The 14,834-nt window shown below is 33.4% G+C and overlaps 1 protein-coding gene across 1 annotated transcript in view; it reads right to left on the bottom strand.

The window, feature by feature from the left end:
• LOC100879837 (tyrosine-protein kinase Dnt) overlaps positions 1 to 14,834 on the bottom strand; it is a 95,962-nt gene that overhangs the window by 25,872 nt on the left and 55,256 nt on the right. Inside the window, exon 3 of the mRNA XM_003699673.3 lies at positions 6,696 to 6,963. Within this exon, the coding sequence (XP_003699721.1) occupies positions 6,696 to 6,963 (268 nt within the window). The remainder of the gene's footprint in view (positions 1 to 6,695; positions 6,964 to 14,834) is intronic.

The raw sequence follows: 14,834 nt of genomic DNA, 5'->3' as shown, positions 1-14,834 counted from the left end.
TTAGTAAGATCAATAAAATTGATAAAGTCAATATGATTTATAAAAATCAATAAAATTAATCATTTTTATAAAGTAACTAAGGAGTGAAATTAATTTTGTTTTTTGATAAAATCAATTTTACACTGTCATTTTTATACTTTGCTAAAAATCAAATAAAATTAATTATAAATTTAATCTTCATCAAATTTAATTGTTTTTATGATATGTACATCAAGTGTATACTTCTGACAGCCATTTTTTGAATATATTCTCAAGAATTTTGCTCCTAATGAATTGTTACAGTAGACTCGCGTTATATTGCCAAATTAACCTAAACTTGTTTAACCAATGGCCTTTCATCCTTATAAAACTATCTCATTAATTCGCATCATAAAATTCATACATTAAAGACCTTCTCCTACTAAAACTCTCTTTAAAAGTTGCTATATTTTCATCGGCAATATATCGAGAGTCCATAAAATCTCCCATAATTGAAAGTAAAAAGTTGAACCCAAAAGATTCTATAAGAAGTTGAAATTTTGCTTTGGTTACTTTATCGCACAAAAGCGTGAGCTCGTTTCGTGCTTTAAAGGTTAAGTTCCCTTTTAATCCGTCGCTCTTCTAAGAGAACCGCAACTGGATTCAACTATCGAAGAATTAGTCACGGAAACCGACGGTTTAGCACGTTCAAAGAAACCGCACCACTTGGTATCTAATAAAAAAAAGTTGAGGGAAGGTTAACGGGTGGTAGGACAAAGGAATCAATTTGCTTGCGTTGCTACAAAATGGCGGAGGATCGATCGAACTCTAGTTTCGTCGATGTACCGGCAAGAAACTGTAGTCTCTGGCATCTCTAGTCGGTATTATGCGATAAAGGAAGATTTCAGATTTACATTAAAATTTATACATATTTTTTCTTTCTTACTTTTTTTACTTTTTATTTTTATAATGTTTAACCTTTTACACCACTGTTGTACAATTATGTATATATTTTTGTAGAACTTAAAAGTAATTATTTTTTTTATTTTTTTTTTTTATTAATAAACAGTATATGACAATTGTTGAAGTTCCTAAATAATTTTTGAAGTTATTAAAATTTCTTAACTACTTTTTATTTAATTTCAAAAGATGGCGTTTTATAACCAATGATATTTTGTACGTAAAGTAATAAATGTTATTCTGTATATTAAAGTAATAAAATTAATAATAAAGTAATAAAATACAAAAGCTTGATGTAGATAATTTTGAACCCCAAATTTTAAGGGTAGTTTTTGGTTTTAAATTCATGGGAGACTACGTTTGAAAATTTCAGAACGGAAGTTCTCCTTAAAGAGAGGAAAAGCGTATCCCATTGCATTCAATCTTGTCAGACGATCCTATTCGATCCCATCAAACAAACCTTAACTAAGATTTAGTGAGATCTGGAATTAAGTTCCAGAGGAATTAATGGAATGACCCGTCCTGGGTCACAGTGGACTCTCTGTTGAAACAAATTCTGTTGACACGGTCAATACACACGAATTAGGTTAAGTGCTTAATACTTGTAACTACTGTCACATCAATTTTTATTGTAACCGAAGTAAATATCATTACTTAATTTTTGTTAAAAGCTTTTCTAATAATTTTACTTATTTTTTGGAATAATTGTTGCAACTATTGTTGTGCAATTTTTGTTGCAAATATTTTTGCTTAATTTTTTTTGTAAATATTGTTGTGTAATTTTTGTTGTAACTATTGTTATATAATTTTTGTTGTAAATATTGTTGCTTAGTACTTGTTGTAATTATTGTTTTGTAATTTTTGTTGTAAATATTTTTGCTGAATTTTTGTTGTAGATATTGTTGTTTAATTTTTGTTATAACTATTGTTGTGTAATTTTTGTTGTAAATATTTTTGCTGAATTTTTGTTGTAGATATTGTTGTTTAATTTTTGTTATAACTATTGTTGTGTAATTTTTGTTGTAAATATTTTTCTTACTTTTTGTTGTAGATATTGTTGCTTAATTCTTGTTATAACTATTGTTGTGTAATTTTTGTTGTAAATATTGTTACTTAATTTTTATTGTAAATATCGTCCCTTAATTTATATTATAATTATTGTTCCTTAATTTTTATTATAATTATTGTTACTTCATTTCTATTATAACTTTAATAACAATTATGTTTGTACATAAATAACATTAAAAATTCGAAAATTCTGAAATTACTGTAACATACATATATCTCGCAACCCAATATTTTACTTCACACCTCGATTAATTCAATAAAACAATAATAGCGGTTAAAAAAAAATCTGTTAAAATGCAATACATTTTCAATAACGTAACGATAAATCAATTTTTTTGTACATTTGATGTAAATCTGTCGCGATGAATTTATGAAGGAAATGTTGATTTATCGACGAGGGAATATGATTCACCATTTATAAAAAGATTAATCTGCGTTTCTATCATCGGTTATTGCTTCGTGTATGTTGTTTTTCGATATGAAATTCCATATTGCTGTAACGCGATGAAATGTTAAATAAATGTTTGCTGAAGATTGTATTACCATTGTTTCACTCGACAGAATTTGATATTATCGTTATACGAAATGTTACTCATAAATATTTAAAATGAAATTACAAGCAGACAAGATTTGTAATATTAATAATTCGAGTGGTACAAAAATTCGAAAATGGGAAAAGTCGTATATATAAGAGTATCATCGTTACATGAAACATTCATAAATATTTAAAATCAAATTATGGTCAAGCATACAATTTTTAATGTTAATAATTCGAGCAGTACAGAAATTTAAAAATATGGAGTCATAAGTACAAGGATCGTTACATGAAACATTCATGAATATTTAAAATCAATTTATAGTCAAGCATACAATTTTTAATGTTAATAATTCGTACATTACAGAAATTCAAAAATGTGAAAAATCATTGATGCAAGAATACCATCGTTACATGAAACATTCAATATTCAAAATGAAGTAATAGTCGAACACCAAATTTTTAATGTTAATAATACAAAAATTTGAAAAGTACAAAAACTTGAAAAGTACAATAACTTAAAAAATTATAAAAATTTGAAAAGTACAAAAACTTGAAAAGTACAATAACTTGAAAAATTATAAAAATTTGCAACGTACAAAAATTTGGAAAGTACAATAACCTGAAAAGTACAAAAATTTAAAAATTACAAAAACTCGAAAAGTACCAAAATTTGAAAAATGTAAAAAATTACAAGTACAGTAATCGCAAATCTTGAAAATCCCAAATTAAAAGCAGCTGAAGAAATTACCAGCCGAATTTCACGACTCATAAAATTCCAAAAATTCAATATTCTTCCATTTAGATCCTGCTTCCAGTATTAAAAAATAGTAATAAAGTTTGCAACATAAATGAAACACCCTGTAGAATCCTATCAAGGTACCGAGCGTCGCAGAGGGCAGGAGATTCGATTATTTTTGAGTGGTCTCCAGACGATTTCGGATTTCTGCAAGATCTCTTAAGAAGCAGGTCTTCGGCAACGAGGTACACGAGGAGACAGCACAGGTTCACGAAGAAAAGCAAATCCTGGCAGAGTGGTAGTGAAAGAAGAAGGAAACTCCCTGTCGGTGATTCTCGTCTCATAGCCGCTTACTTATTTTCTTCCCTCTTTACCGCATAGCCGACCCTCTTTTTTTCTTGTTCGCCACTTCACTTTTCTACGCGGTCGATCCTCTTGATCTCGGCTCGGTGAGATCCTTCTTCTCTTCTCTTTCATTAAATACACCAACTCCTGACGAGATTCAATTTTATTCGGCGGATTGCTTTTCATTGTAGTGTCTCCTGTGCCGGTAACCGGATTCGGATCAGCGTCTGTTAATTCTCCCTGTTTCTTGCTCGTTCTCTTCTTCTTTCTCTTATTTCATTCCTCTTTCTGTTTACTCCTCGTTCGAGTATATTCCTGTATTACAATAGTATTTTATTTATGTGGAATGTTCTACAAAGATTTCGGTTAATTCTTGCTCTTCTCTTTTATTTGTCTTACTATTGTGTACTGTAGCTTATTATTGTATACTCTTGTATACTGTAGCATCGTTGGAGCATTTTATGAGGTAAGTCTACACTTTTGTAATCATTTATTTATTTATGGAGTATATATGTTTGTACAGAAAGAATGTTTTACATTATTTTATAATTATTTACAGTGAGACGTACATGAAAGTTTAAGTTAAAAAGATGATGAAGAGATATCATAAAATTATTTAGAGTAAATAAGACTGAAATTTAAATTGACAAGATGTAAATATGATGTGAAATAAAAATGAACAGCTACTTATGGATGTGGTAATGTTCTCTCCTCTTTAAATATTATAATAGTGAAGGTGCACACAACCTATTTTCCCTCGTCCTTCATGGTTAATTTTAACGCTTCATAATAAGGCAGCTATTTTCTTCGACACTGCTGTTACTGTATATAATTAAACAGAGCTGGTAGAAATAATTAATTTCTCACGAATTTTGCGAAAGCAGATGAGCAGATAAAACTACAAGCTATACCTAATAATTTACAAATTGCAAAACTAGAAACCTTGCATCAAAACTAGAATCCTTGAAATTAGAAATTACATTAATTTTCAAATTATTAAATTACAAAATTGACAAGTGCAAAATTTCCAAATCCATATTAACCTTAAAAATTTCCATCGTGCAAGTTATATACTTAAAAAATATTTCTCTGTATCCTATCATCTCAAAAATGTATTGTAGCACATACTTCAACCCCTATCAGCCATGTAACCAAACGAGATTACCCCGTCGACAAAATCGAGCTTTAACCACCCGATTCTCACGAGGGCTTAAATATCACAGAGGGTAGAACTCGCATGCACGAAATTCTCTTTCACAAATTATGCATCGACGTTGTTGTCAATTTCGCGTTACACAAAGGTGCACAAATCGCACTTACAGCACACACGATCCGTACGAAAGAGTCTCGAAACGAATTCGAGCGATTTCTCTTCGCTTTAATCGCGAATACGTCGAAAATTGCGTCGCCTGTAACGAAGGCATTCAACGGTGAACGTACTAATTAAATTCGCGATTACGTAAACCAAGTAATTATCGACAGACCGGCACGGTGTTAAAATACTTGTATGCGAATACGTTGACACGGTTTACACGTTCCACGCGTGACGTATACACGCACGAGCGGATTTTTATCCGCTCGTTGACGCGTTTTCGAGAATGCAGGAAACCGTGGCACGCCTCTAATAGTATTCTATAAATTACCATTTTACAGCTTTAATTGCTTTCGGTACGGTCTAAACGCCGTGATAGTATCAGAAGTCGTTTGTGATACGTTCAATCGTGGAATATTTTATGCTGGACATAATTTATTGAGTTTGGGAATTCTTGTTTTATATGGAAAATGCTTACGGAGATAGTATAGGTGTTTAGTACTAATTAAGAAGTGAGATATGAGTGATAAATATGACACATTGTAATGTACAGTGATGTGGAAATATAAGATGCAAATGATATGAAGTATAAAATATATGATATGAGATGTAAGCTGGTTTGGGGTATTTCGCTAGGTCTTGGATAGTTGGTGATGTGGGTCATTTAGGGGTGTGGGGTAATGAAGGGTATGGTTATTTAGAGGTATGGGGCATTCAAGGGTCTGGGACACTTCACTGGATAAATAGTGGTGTGGGTCATTTAGGAGTATAGAACATTCGAAGTTATGGGGCACTTCACTGGATGACTAGTAGTGTGGGTCATTTAGGAGTATAGGACATTCGAAGTTATGGGGCACTTCACTGGATGACTAGCGGTGTGGGTCATTTAGGAGTATAGGGCATTCGAGGGTTTGGGGCACATCACTGAGTCATAGACCACTAATGGGGTGGGTCATTCAGGGATGTGGGGCATTGGAGGGTAGGAGCATTTCACTGAGTGTCGGACAATTAGTAGTGTGGGTCATTTAGAGTTATGGGGCATTCAAGGGTCTGGGATACTTCACTGGATAACTAGTAGTATGGGTCATTTAGGAGTATAGGACATTCGAAGTTATAGGGCACTTCACTGGACAACTGGTGCTGTGGGTCATTTAGGAGTATAGGGCATTCGAGGGTTTGGGGCACTTCACTGAGTCATAGACCACTAGTGGGGTGGGTCATTCAGGGATGTGGGGCATTGGAGGGTAGGAGTACTTCACTGGGTCTCGAACAATTAGTAGCGTGGGTCATTTAGAGGTATGGGACGTTCAAGGGTCTGGAAGACTTCACTGGATAACTAGTGACGTGGGTCAGTTAGGGATACAGGACATTCGAGAGTATAGGTCATTCTGAGATCTGGGGCACTTCACTGAGTCATTGACCACAGGTAGGATAGGTCATTAAGGATGTGGGGCATTCAATGGTAGAAGCACTTCACTAGGTCTCAGACAATTAGTGGTGTGCTGCCATTTAGGGTTATGGGATAATCAAGAGTATGGAACACTTCACAGGACAACTAGTGGCGTGGGTCATTTAGTGATATGAGGCATTCCATGCTAGAAGCACTTCACTGTGTCTCAGGCAATTAGTAGTGTGGGTCATTCAGACATGTGAGGCATTCGGGATTAAAAAAAGCATTTAGGGATGTAGGACACATCGCTGGGTCTCAGAGTATTAATAGTGTAATGCATTCAAGGATGTGGAGCAATGAGTGATATTAATTATTAATATGAACTTACCCTTCAAACAAATCTTGTTTCTCTTAAAGACAAGAATAGTGTCGTTGTATTTAGTGGCAGGAGGGGCAGTGACGTTTAACCTCAAAGCCAAAGGAATTTCAGCGCTGACAAGTCCTGAACAGGGTAGCCTGATCCTGAAGACTTGCAAGGTGACTGGTACTTCCCCTCTGGCTGATACGTTCACCCTGGGAGGAAGCAATGCCATTACTCCGGAAACACCGCCAGGTACACCTACGATGTCGTAGTCCAACTCCATCGAGTATGGTAACTGCAAGAAAACCATGAAAAAAAATATTTATTAATATTATATTTGTGAATACCAAAGATGTTCATGAAGATGACCATGTTACTGTGACATTGTTAAGATGACCATTTTACTGTGACATTGTAATAGTGACCACTATGATATCATTATAAAGACCATTTCATATGATATTATGTTTTTACATTTTTTTAAATTCAATTTAAAACAACCTGATGTAGGGTGAAGGTTAATTTTGTACAACAGTAAATTGAAATTTTGTCACATGGCTAAAACTTGAAACTCCTACATAACCAACCTTCGAAACCTTTATACATCCAAGTAGTCAAAGATCTACACCCAAAAACTGAAATTACTGTACAACTACCATAAACTCCAAACCCACTGTATTCCTAAAGCTTGAAACTCTTTATACCCAAAACTTGAAACTCCTTGTCCCTAAAGCTTGAAACTCTTTATACCCAAAACTTGAAACTCCTTGTCCCTAAAGCTTGAAACTCTTTATACCCAAAACTTGAAACTCCTTGTCCCTAAAGCTTGAAACTCTTTATACCCAAAACTTGAAACTCCTTGTCCCTAAAGCTTGAAACTCCTTATACCCAACACTTGAAACCCCCATACCAAGAACTCAAAGTTCCACTCCCAAAAACTGAAACTGCAATACAACTACCATATACACTGTTGTAACCAAAATAAAACATTCACCAACGATGGTATGACCCCATATCATTTACTCATCAACCCCTAAGATAGAAACAGCTGGCGAGACAGGTGTAGCCGAAGGTGGCGGAGTTTACATAGAGAAGTTCAGGCTGTTCTCCGGTCCGTGTAACTGTTTGGTAGAAGGGTACGGCAACGAGTAGTGTGTTTAGGCACGCCACAAGTTTTACGAGGTGGCATAAATAATGTGGTTAGTGGTTCGTGATGCAATGTCAACCGAGGCGATTTCAAGCGAGGCTCGGAACCCCCTCGCGTAATCGTTGCGTTGCGGGGGTTCGAAATGGCGTGACACCTGACTATCGCACCCCCTCGAGATCTTCACGATTTCTTGTTTTTGTTACTTTCTTTCGTTTTATTACTCGCTTACGCGAATACTCCGCGGACGTCAGTCAAAACGAAACGATGATTTATTTCTCTGCTCTTTTGCGCGATTAGTTCACATAGATATGGTCTTTTCTTTTCAGGATTTACAAGGTAGACTTTTAATTTATTGTAGATTTACATTATTAAATATTGTGCTATTGCATCCAATATTTCCTTTCGTGCACAATTTTTATTTTGCGAGGACATTTTTCATCCCTTACAGGTAACAGGAGAAAAATTATGTTCTGCTTCAAAAATTTATTTAAAATATTGTGATTTCATAACAGGCTTTGAAAGAGAACAAGAAATTATAATAACAGAAAATTCATTCTTCTGTTAAATAAATACGTAATTTATGATTTTAACAGTATAAAATTTTATGACAAAATATAAAAATTGCAAGTGCAATTTTTCTTTCTGTGGCAAATAAATATTTGTTGTTAACTCGTCTAACATTTTTGATTATTTTGCGAGTGTGGTAGAGGTTGTATCAATATAGGATATCAAAAATGTATTCGATTATTATACGTGTCTCCTAAATTGTTCGGATGCACAAAGCGGGGTAGGTCGATTTTCATTGGGGTATTTACGTGTGTGCCGTGGGCCGTGCATGATGAAAAGCGTGCAACCATGCAAAAAGTGCAATGATAAACGTGGCATGAAGCGTGGAGAAAAAGATTATCGATGATTGCTGTTTCGGTGATTAATCGGCGTGTCTGGTTTAAATATTTTCAGTCAGACGTGTATGTACAGCTGCCTGCGAAAGTATTTGGACGTTTGCGTTCCAAATTATTAATAAATGAATTCGCTTTTGTGAGGTAACACTGTGATGTTTGTATACGACGTTGTCATTAAAAGAATATATTCTTTGTTGGGGTATATATGTTAGAGTGTAGGAAGGTTTTATGAGTCAATAAGGAAAATTGAACATAAATGTATGAGTAAACATAAATAAATATGAATATGTAATTATATTAATGATATTATTAAATACATAATACGAAGAGGACGAAAATATAATGTAAGTAATAAAGAAATAAATAAATGCATACATGTGAACCTAACCTACACACATCATCAAATGAGGTATTGCTAGATTAATTTATAGTTAATCACTTTTTTTTAATTATTCTTGAGATACATTATCGTGGATGACTCACAAAATACTTTGATTAAAATATTATTTATGAAACTTGAATATTATTTAACTTATTGATATACTTATTGTTATATTGTCACATAACCTATATGTGAGTGAACGTTGAACATTCGCTTCCATTTTCTTACAATTAAATATGTTTATCAAATATTGTTATATGCATTAATACGTATTAACATGTATTATCTAATTACTTATTTAAATAGAGTTACTTGTATATTAATTATTTGAAAATATAAATAATATGAATAATGAAGAAAACAGTGTAAAATATGTAAAACAAAAATATGTAAAAATAACAAAATTTGTTAAAATACTATTTAATAAAAGTTTGAACAATTTTGGTATTACAAATATTATTTTAACAGTGCAGTGTCCAAATATTTTTGTGAGGAACTGTACGTAAATACAATGCATATACATGTTTGCTTTGCGGATGACCGCATACTCTAATTGAATAAAACATATTGGACAGTGAAATATGAATCCTAATTTTTTTTACCGAAATGTATTAACATAGTAAAATATGTTGCCGACGTGATTGGAATATATTTGACAAAGCACCGTATTTCTTTCGAAGTTTCGAGGTACAAAAATCATATGTCACTATTTCTGTTTATGACAGAATCGAATATTAATTATTAGGAAATGTTGGGAAAAATTACTGTAAAAGAATATCAATCATGAATTTAATAATTAAGTCAAAAATTGAACATTGGGAAAAGCAACTAAAAGCAACCTAACTTAACTCGAAAATGTGAGAAGTTTTAGATTTCAAGGATTAAATGATATTGAAAAATATTTATAAACTTGAAACTTTCAGAAGATCGCAATTTGAGAGTTTGGAAATTTAGCAACTTCAAAGTTTGCTAATTTAGTATCCCAAAAATTGCTAATTTTGTAAGTAATAAAATTTGCAAACTTGGTAACTTAGTAATTTCAGGACTTCCTAACCTAAAAATTCAAAAACCTGAAAATCAAGAAATTCGTTTCAAAAACTTGATGTGATAGAGAATTTGAGATCTGTCACCTCTCAAAATCTTTCCCTAAAACAACACCTCCCCAAAACAGTCCGAAAACCCCTTCTTCCTGAATCTACAACTCCAAAATATAAATCTAACATCCAACAGTCAACCCATTGAACCCTCTCAACCTCAACCGGTACTTCAATATCTGAATAGGAAAAACTTGCTGTCAAAAGACGTTTCCAACAAACGAGGCTGTTCAGCAAAGTCCCTGACACAGCAAGCTGAAAAGCGTACACACAAGTTAATTGCCGATAACCTCCATAAAGCCGAACGTGTTAAATTCACAGCAATTGCATCTCGTTTTTCTCCTCTCGTCGGTTTTTTCATCTTTGACAAAGGCCTGCACGCGCGTAACCCCGATTCGGTTGTATGCAATCAATTGTCAGATTCACTGGGAGTAAAGGTACACAAGAAAGAAAGTGGAACACTATTCGTCACGTAGCAATCGATTTAAAAGGGGGCGGTGGGGGACTCACGGGGAATGCAACGGAAAGACCTTGCCGAGAATCGTTCTGCCGTTTCTTTATTTGCCGATGCAATAACGAAATGCCATTGTTCTTTGACCGTTTCGATGGAAAAGTTATGCGTTTACGCTTAAAGTCGATATTTTTTCCTCTTACTCGAACGGCTCATTGTGCGGCATAAATTAAACGAGATTGCGAAGAAACACGCTTCTTGCGTTCAGGGAATTTCTCCGATACCGATCTGACTTTGGAACAAAGTTCCAGCTTAGCCCTTCAAAGTACGAACCGTTTCAAAGCTGGAATTTCGAGATTCAATTGATTCTTTCGATTGCTTCAACCAATCTCGGTTGCGAGAGGGAATGTAATTGAATCGGATACGAGAATGGTGCTGGACATTCTTAAGGTGATCTAGCGGATGAGGACGAGAATGAAGAGTACCTTATATCCATATTTTGTATACTTCTTTTAATTCAGCGGGGAGAAAAGGTAATATGTGATGGAGTTAGTGAAACAATAAAGTACTCACAGTTTGTTAAAAAATTTGTAATCAAGTGATTGCTATTGATTGACAAAAGAATGAGTAATTTTTCAAATGACATACTAGATATATTTTTATAATAATTTTTTATTCAGAATAATTTAAGTGAGACTTTTATTTTTAATACTGTTAATGCACTTGTTTAATGCTATGTACTTTCATGGTACAGTGTTGCATTTTGAATATTATATTATTAAAAATAATTTGTTATTACAAATGTACTATGTTGTAGCACATATAGGTACACTATATGAAACAGTACAAAAGCAACAAAAGTACAATAATTTTAGTTTAATTATTAAAAATTTTATTTTGACCATAGGCACATATGTAGTCACATACGTATGTAGTCACATATGTAGTCACATATGTAGTCACATATGTATGTAGTCACATATGTAGTCACATATGTAGTTACATATATATGAAGTGACATATATAGACACATATGTATGTAGTCACATATATAGTCATATATGTATGTAGTCACATGAGTAGTCACATATGTAGTCACATATGTATGTAATCACATTATAGTCACATATGTCCACATACATCAGCATAATCATTTTTAATCTCAATATTACACCATTAATTACATCACTGATACGTCATAATAATCTGCACATATGTGAGCAACATATCAATTCACATTAGACTTATTTCATGTCTCCAGTATGTTTCAGTGAACGTTTTCAAATGTCTCAAAATCTGCCATTTTGAGTAATGAAATGATTGTTCTTGTTCTTGAAAATATCAGTCAGTGAGGTTTGGTGAATAGCTATGTTAATTTCTTAAGAATGTAATTATAACCATTTCCTAATGCACCTTGGCCGCGATTATTACGATTACCGCAATTTTTTTGTGCACCGTATCGAACCAGGTTCCACGACCGTGGATCACTAACCCCGATATAAAGCGATCGTGCACGATCGTTGGTCACGCAACTGACCATGATTGAAATTCTTCAATGGGAGCTATCGAAATGATTCATAATATCGTTTACATTAGATTTCATAAAAAAATTTTGTACTACAAGGTAGCTCCATATTATTATATTTAACAATGCATTATTACATGCATTTTGGTAGCCATTTTTGTAACCGTTTGAAAATTATCATATTTTATCAATATGTATACAGTTTGATACATAATTATGGTCACTATTATATACTGAAATATAAAATGAAACACCTGTTACTGGAATATTTTAAGGTTTTGATCAATACATTGTTTTAATCATCATTTCTAATAAAATTAAATAATGGGTTCATTTACCTTATTTTGCCAGAAAAGAACAATACATAAATGAAAGAAAAATTCATACATTTCATGTCTCAAATATTATGTCACCATATAACTCCTTAAAAATATAAATGCCTGAAAAAATATTGAACGACTATCAAACATCCTATACTAATTTTCTTCGAACCTCCTCCATAATATCTCTCGAACATCCTCCATTAATAAATTTCTTTCACACTATCCAATTCCCACATCCACCTATTTTTTCTTAAACAAACTCGTCTTCAAGTCCAATCTCTGAACCTACCCCCACTCTAAAACAAACTTGCAGTCCATAAATCTACCCTGATCAAAATAAACTTATCTCCCAATTTATCCTGCGCTGACCAATTACCAGAAAAGTGCACTAAAAGTTCTAAAAAATGATTTTCATGGAAGCTTTACAGAAAGCAGGGTGTTAAAAGTAGAGTGAAGGAAAAGGAGGGTCGGATAAGGTAGAAGGTCGGGATCAGGGTCTCATTTATCAAGCGTCCAGGATTCCAGACGTCTGTCCCGTGTCCCACAGGATGAATTTATCGGTTTTATAATTAAGCGTGGCTCGCAATACCCGGCGAGTAACTCTCGCTCATAATTTACATCTCTCTCGTTTCACCTTGTTAAACCGTCTCGCGAAACCAGTGATCCATATTACCCGTTTCCTTGTTCCCGAATTCTTCCCTGTGCTTTTGCCGGTTTCCTCGGTTGCGTTCGGTGCTCTGGGATGTTGTGGAAAATTTTCAATAATTCACACCGGGGAACCGGAACCCGACGAACAAGTTTCGGGAGAAGACGAAGCGTAGTTTCCGCTCTTGCGCGAGAAGAATTTCAGTCGGTACGAACCGGCAAGTTCGTTAATTATAATCGAGGGTGAAAGAAAGTTTACGGAAGAGAAATACTGTGATTGTGAACCGAACTTCGAGGTGCGAGGGTATCGATCTTGATTATTGGACCGTTAGCGTTTATGTGGTGAAAATGATCGTGGAGAGCAAATCTAAGTGAAAAGAAAATATGAGGGTGAAATCTGTTGTTTGATGTTTAGGAATTTTAGGGAGGATTTTGAGTTTTTTTTGAGGATTTTCAGATGTAGGATTTTGAGGAGATTGGGATTTAGGGAATTGACGTTTTAAAATTTTGGAAAATTAGAGATTTGGGGCTCTAGGATTTTCCTGATGTGGGGATTTAGGGATTTAAGGAATTGACGTTTCAAAATTTTGGAAAATTAGGGATTTGGGGCTCTGGGATTTTGGTGATGTGGGAATTTAGGGATTTAAGGAATTGACGTTTTAAAATTTTGGAAAATTAGAGATTTGGAACTCCAGGATTTTGTTGATGTGGGGATTTAATGATTTAAGGAATTGATGTTTTAAAATTTTGGAAAATTAGGGATTTGGGGCTCTGGGATTTTGGTGATGTGGAGATTTAGGGATTTAAGGAATTGGCGTTTTAAAATTTTAGAAAATTAGAGATTTGGGGCTCCAGGATTTTCCTGATGTGGGGATTTAGGGATTTAAGGAATTGACGTTTCAAAATTTTGGAAAATTAAGGACTTGGAGCTCCAGAATTTTGGTGATATGGGAATTTAGGGATTTAGGAATTTAACACTCTAGGAATTTGACAACTTGAGGACTTGAGAATTTAGGAATTTTAAATTTGATTGAATTTTCAAATTTTTTCTAAAAAAATGTATAGACGTAGAAATTAAAAAAATTTGATAACTGATATAAAATGTCGTGAATGAAAATACACAAAGTATCAAGAAATGTGTTCGTGCAAATAATTAAACGTTTCCAATTGGAAAAAAGTAACAAGTGTTCTGTTATTTGCATTAAAGATAATGTATTTTCTGAGTTATGTAAAGTTACGTAACGTTTACGTAAAGTAAAGATATTCTCTTGTGGATGGTTGCGCAAGGAATTACGTGATGCAGTAATTGCATATTTTACGTGATAATTGCACGAATATTTCAATAGGTTAATCCGTACAAACACGAACGATGAGATTTTATTCAGAGAAAATAATCTTGAGTCTACGATACGAGCTATCATTAAATGATTTCGATCAGTATGGTTAAATGTCTTTGTACAAGTCAAGAGTTTATTATATCCTGGTAGAACAGAGAACTTACTGTTATGAGATTATGCGTTGCAAAATACAATAATGAAAAAAAATGTATGTGTGCATGTTTTCAATGTAAAATTTAATAGTATTAAAAATAAAAATTTTTTATGGTTTTAGCAGACAAGTTAAATTCGTGTATTTATCGTGAGAATATATTTATTAAAAAATTATACATACAGTATTAGTACCTTGATACAGTATTT

The sequence above is a fragment of the Megachile rotundata genome, chromosome 2, assembly GCF_050947335.1.
Source record: "Megachile rotundata isolate GNS110a chromosome 2, iyMegRotu1, whole genome shotgun sequence".
NCBI classification, from domain to species: Eukaryota; Metazoa; Arthropoda; class Insecta; order Hymenoptera; family Megachilidae; genus Megachile; species Megachile rotundata.
The sequence above is the reverse complement of the archived record's forward strand: the minus strand, read 5'-3'. Positions and strand labels throughout refer to the sequence as shown.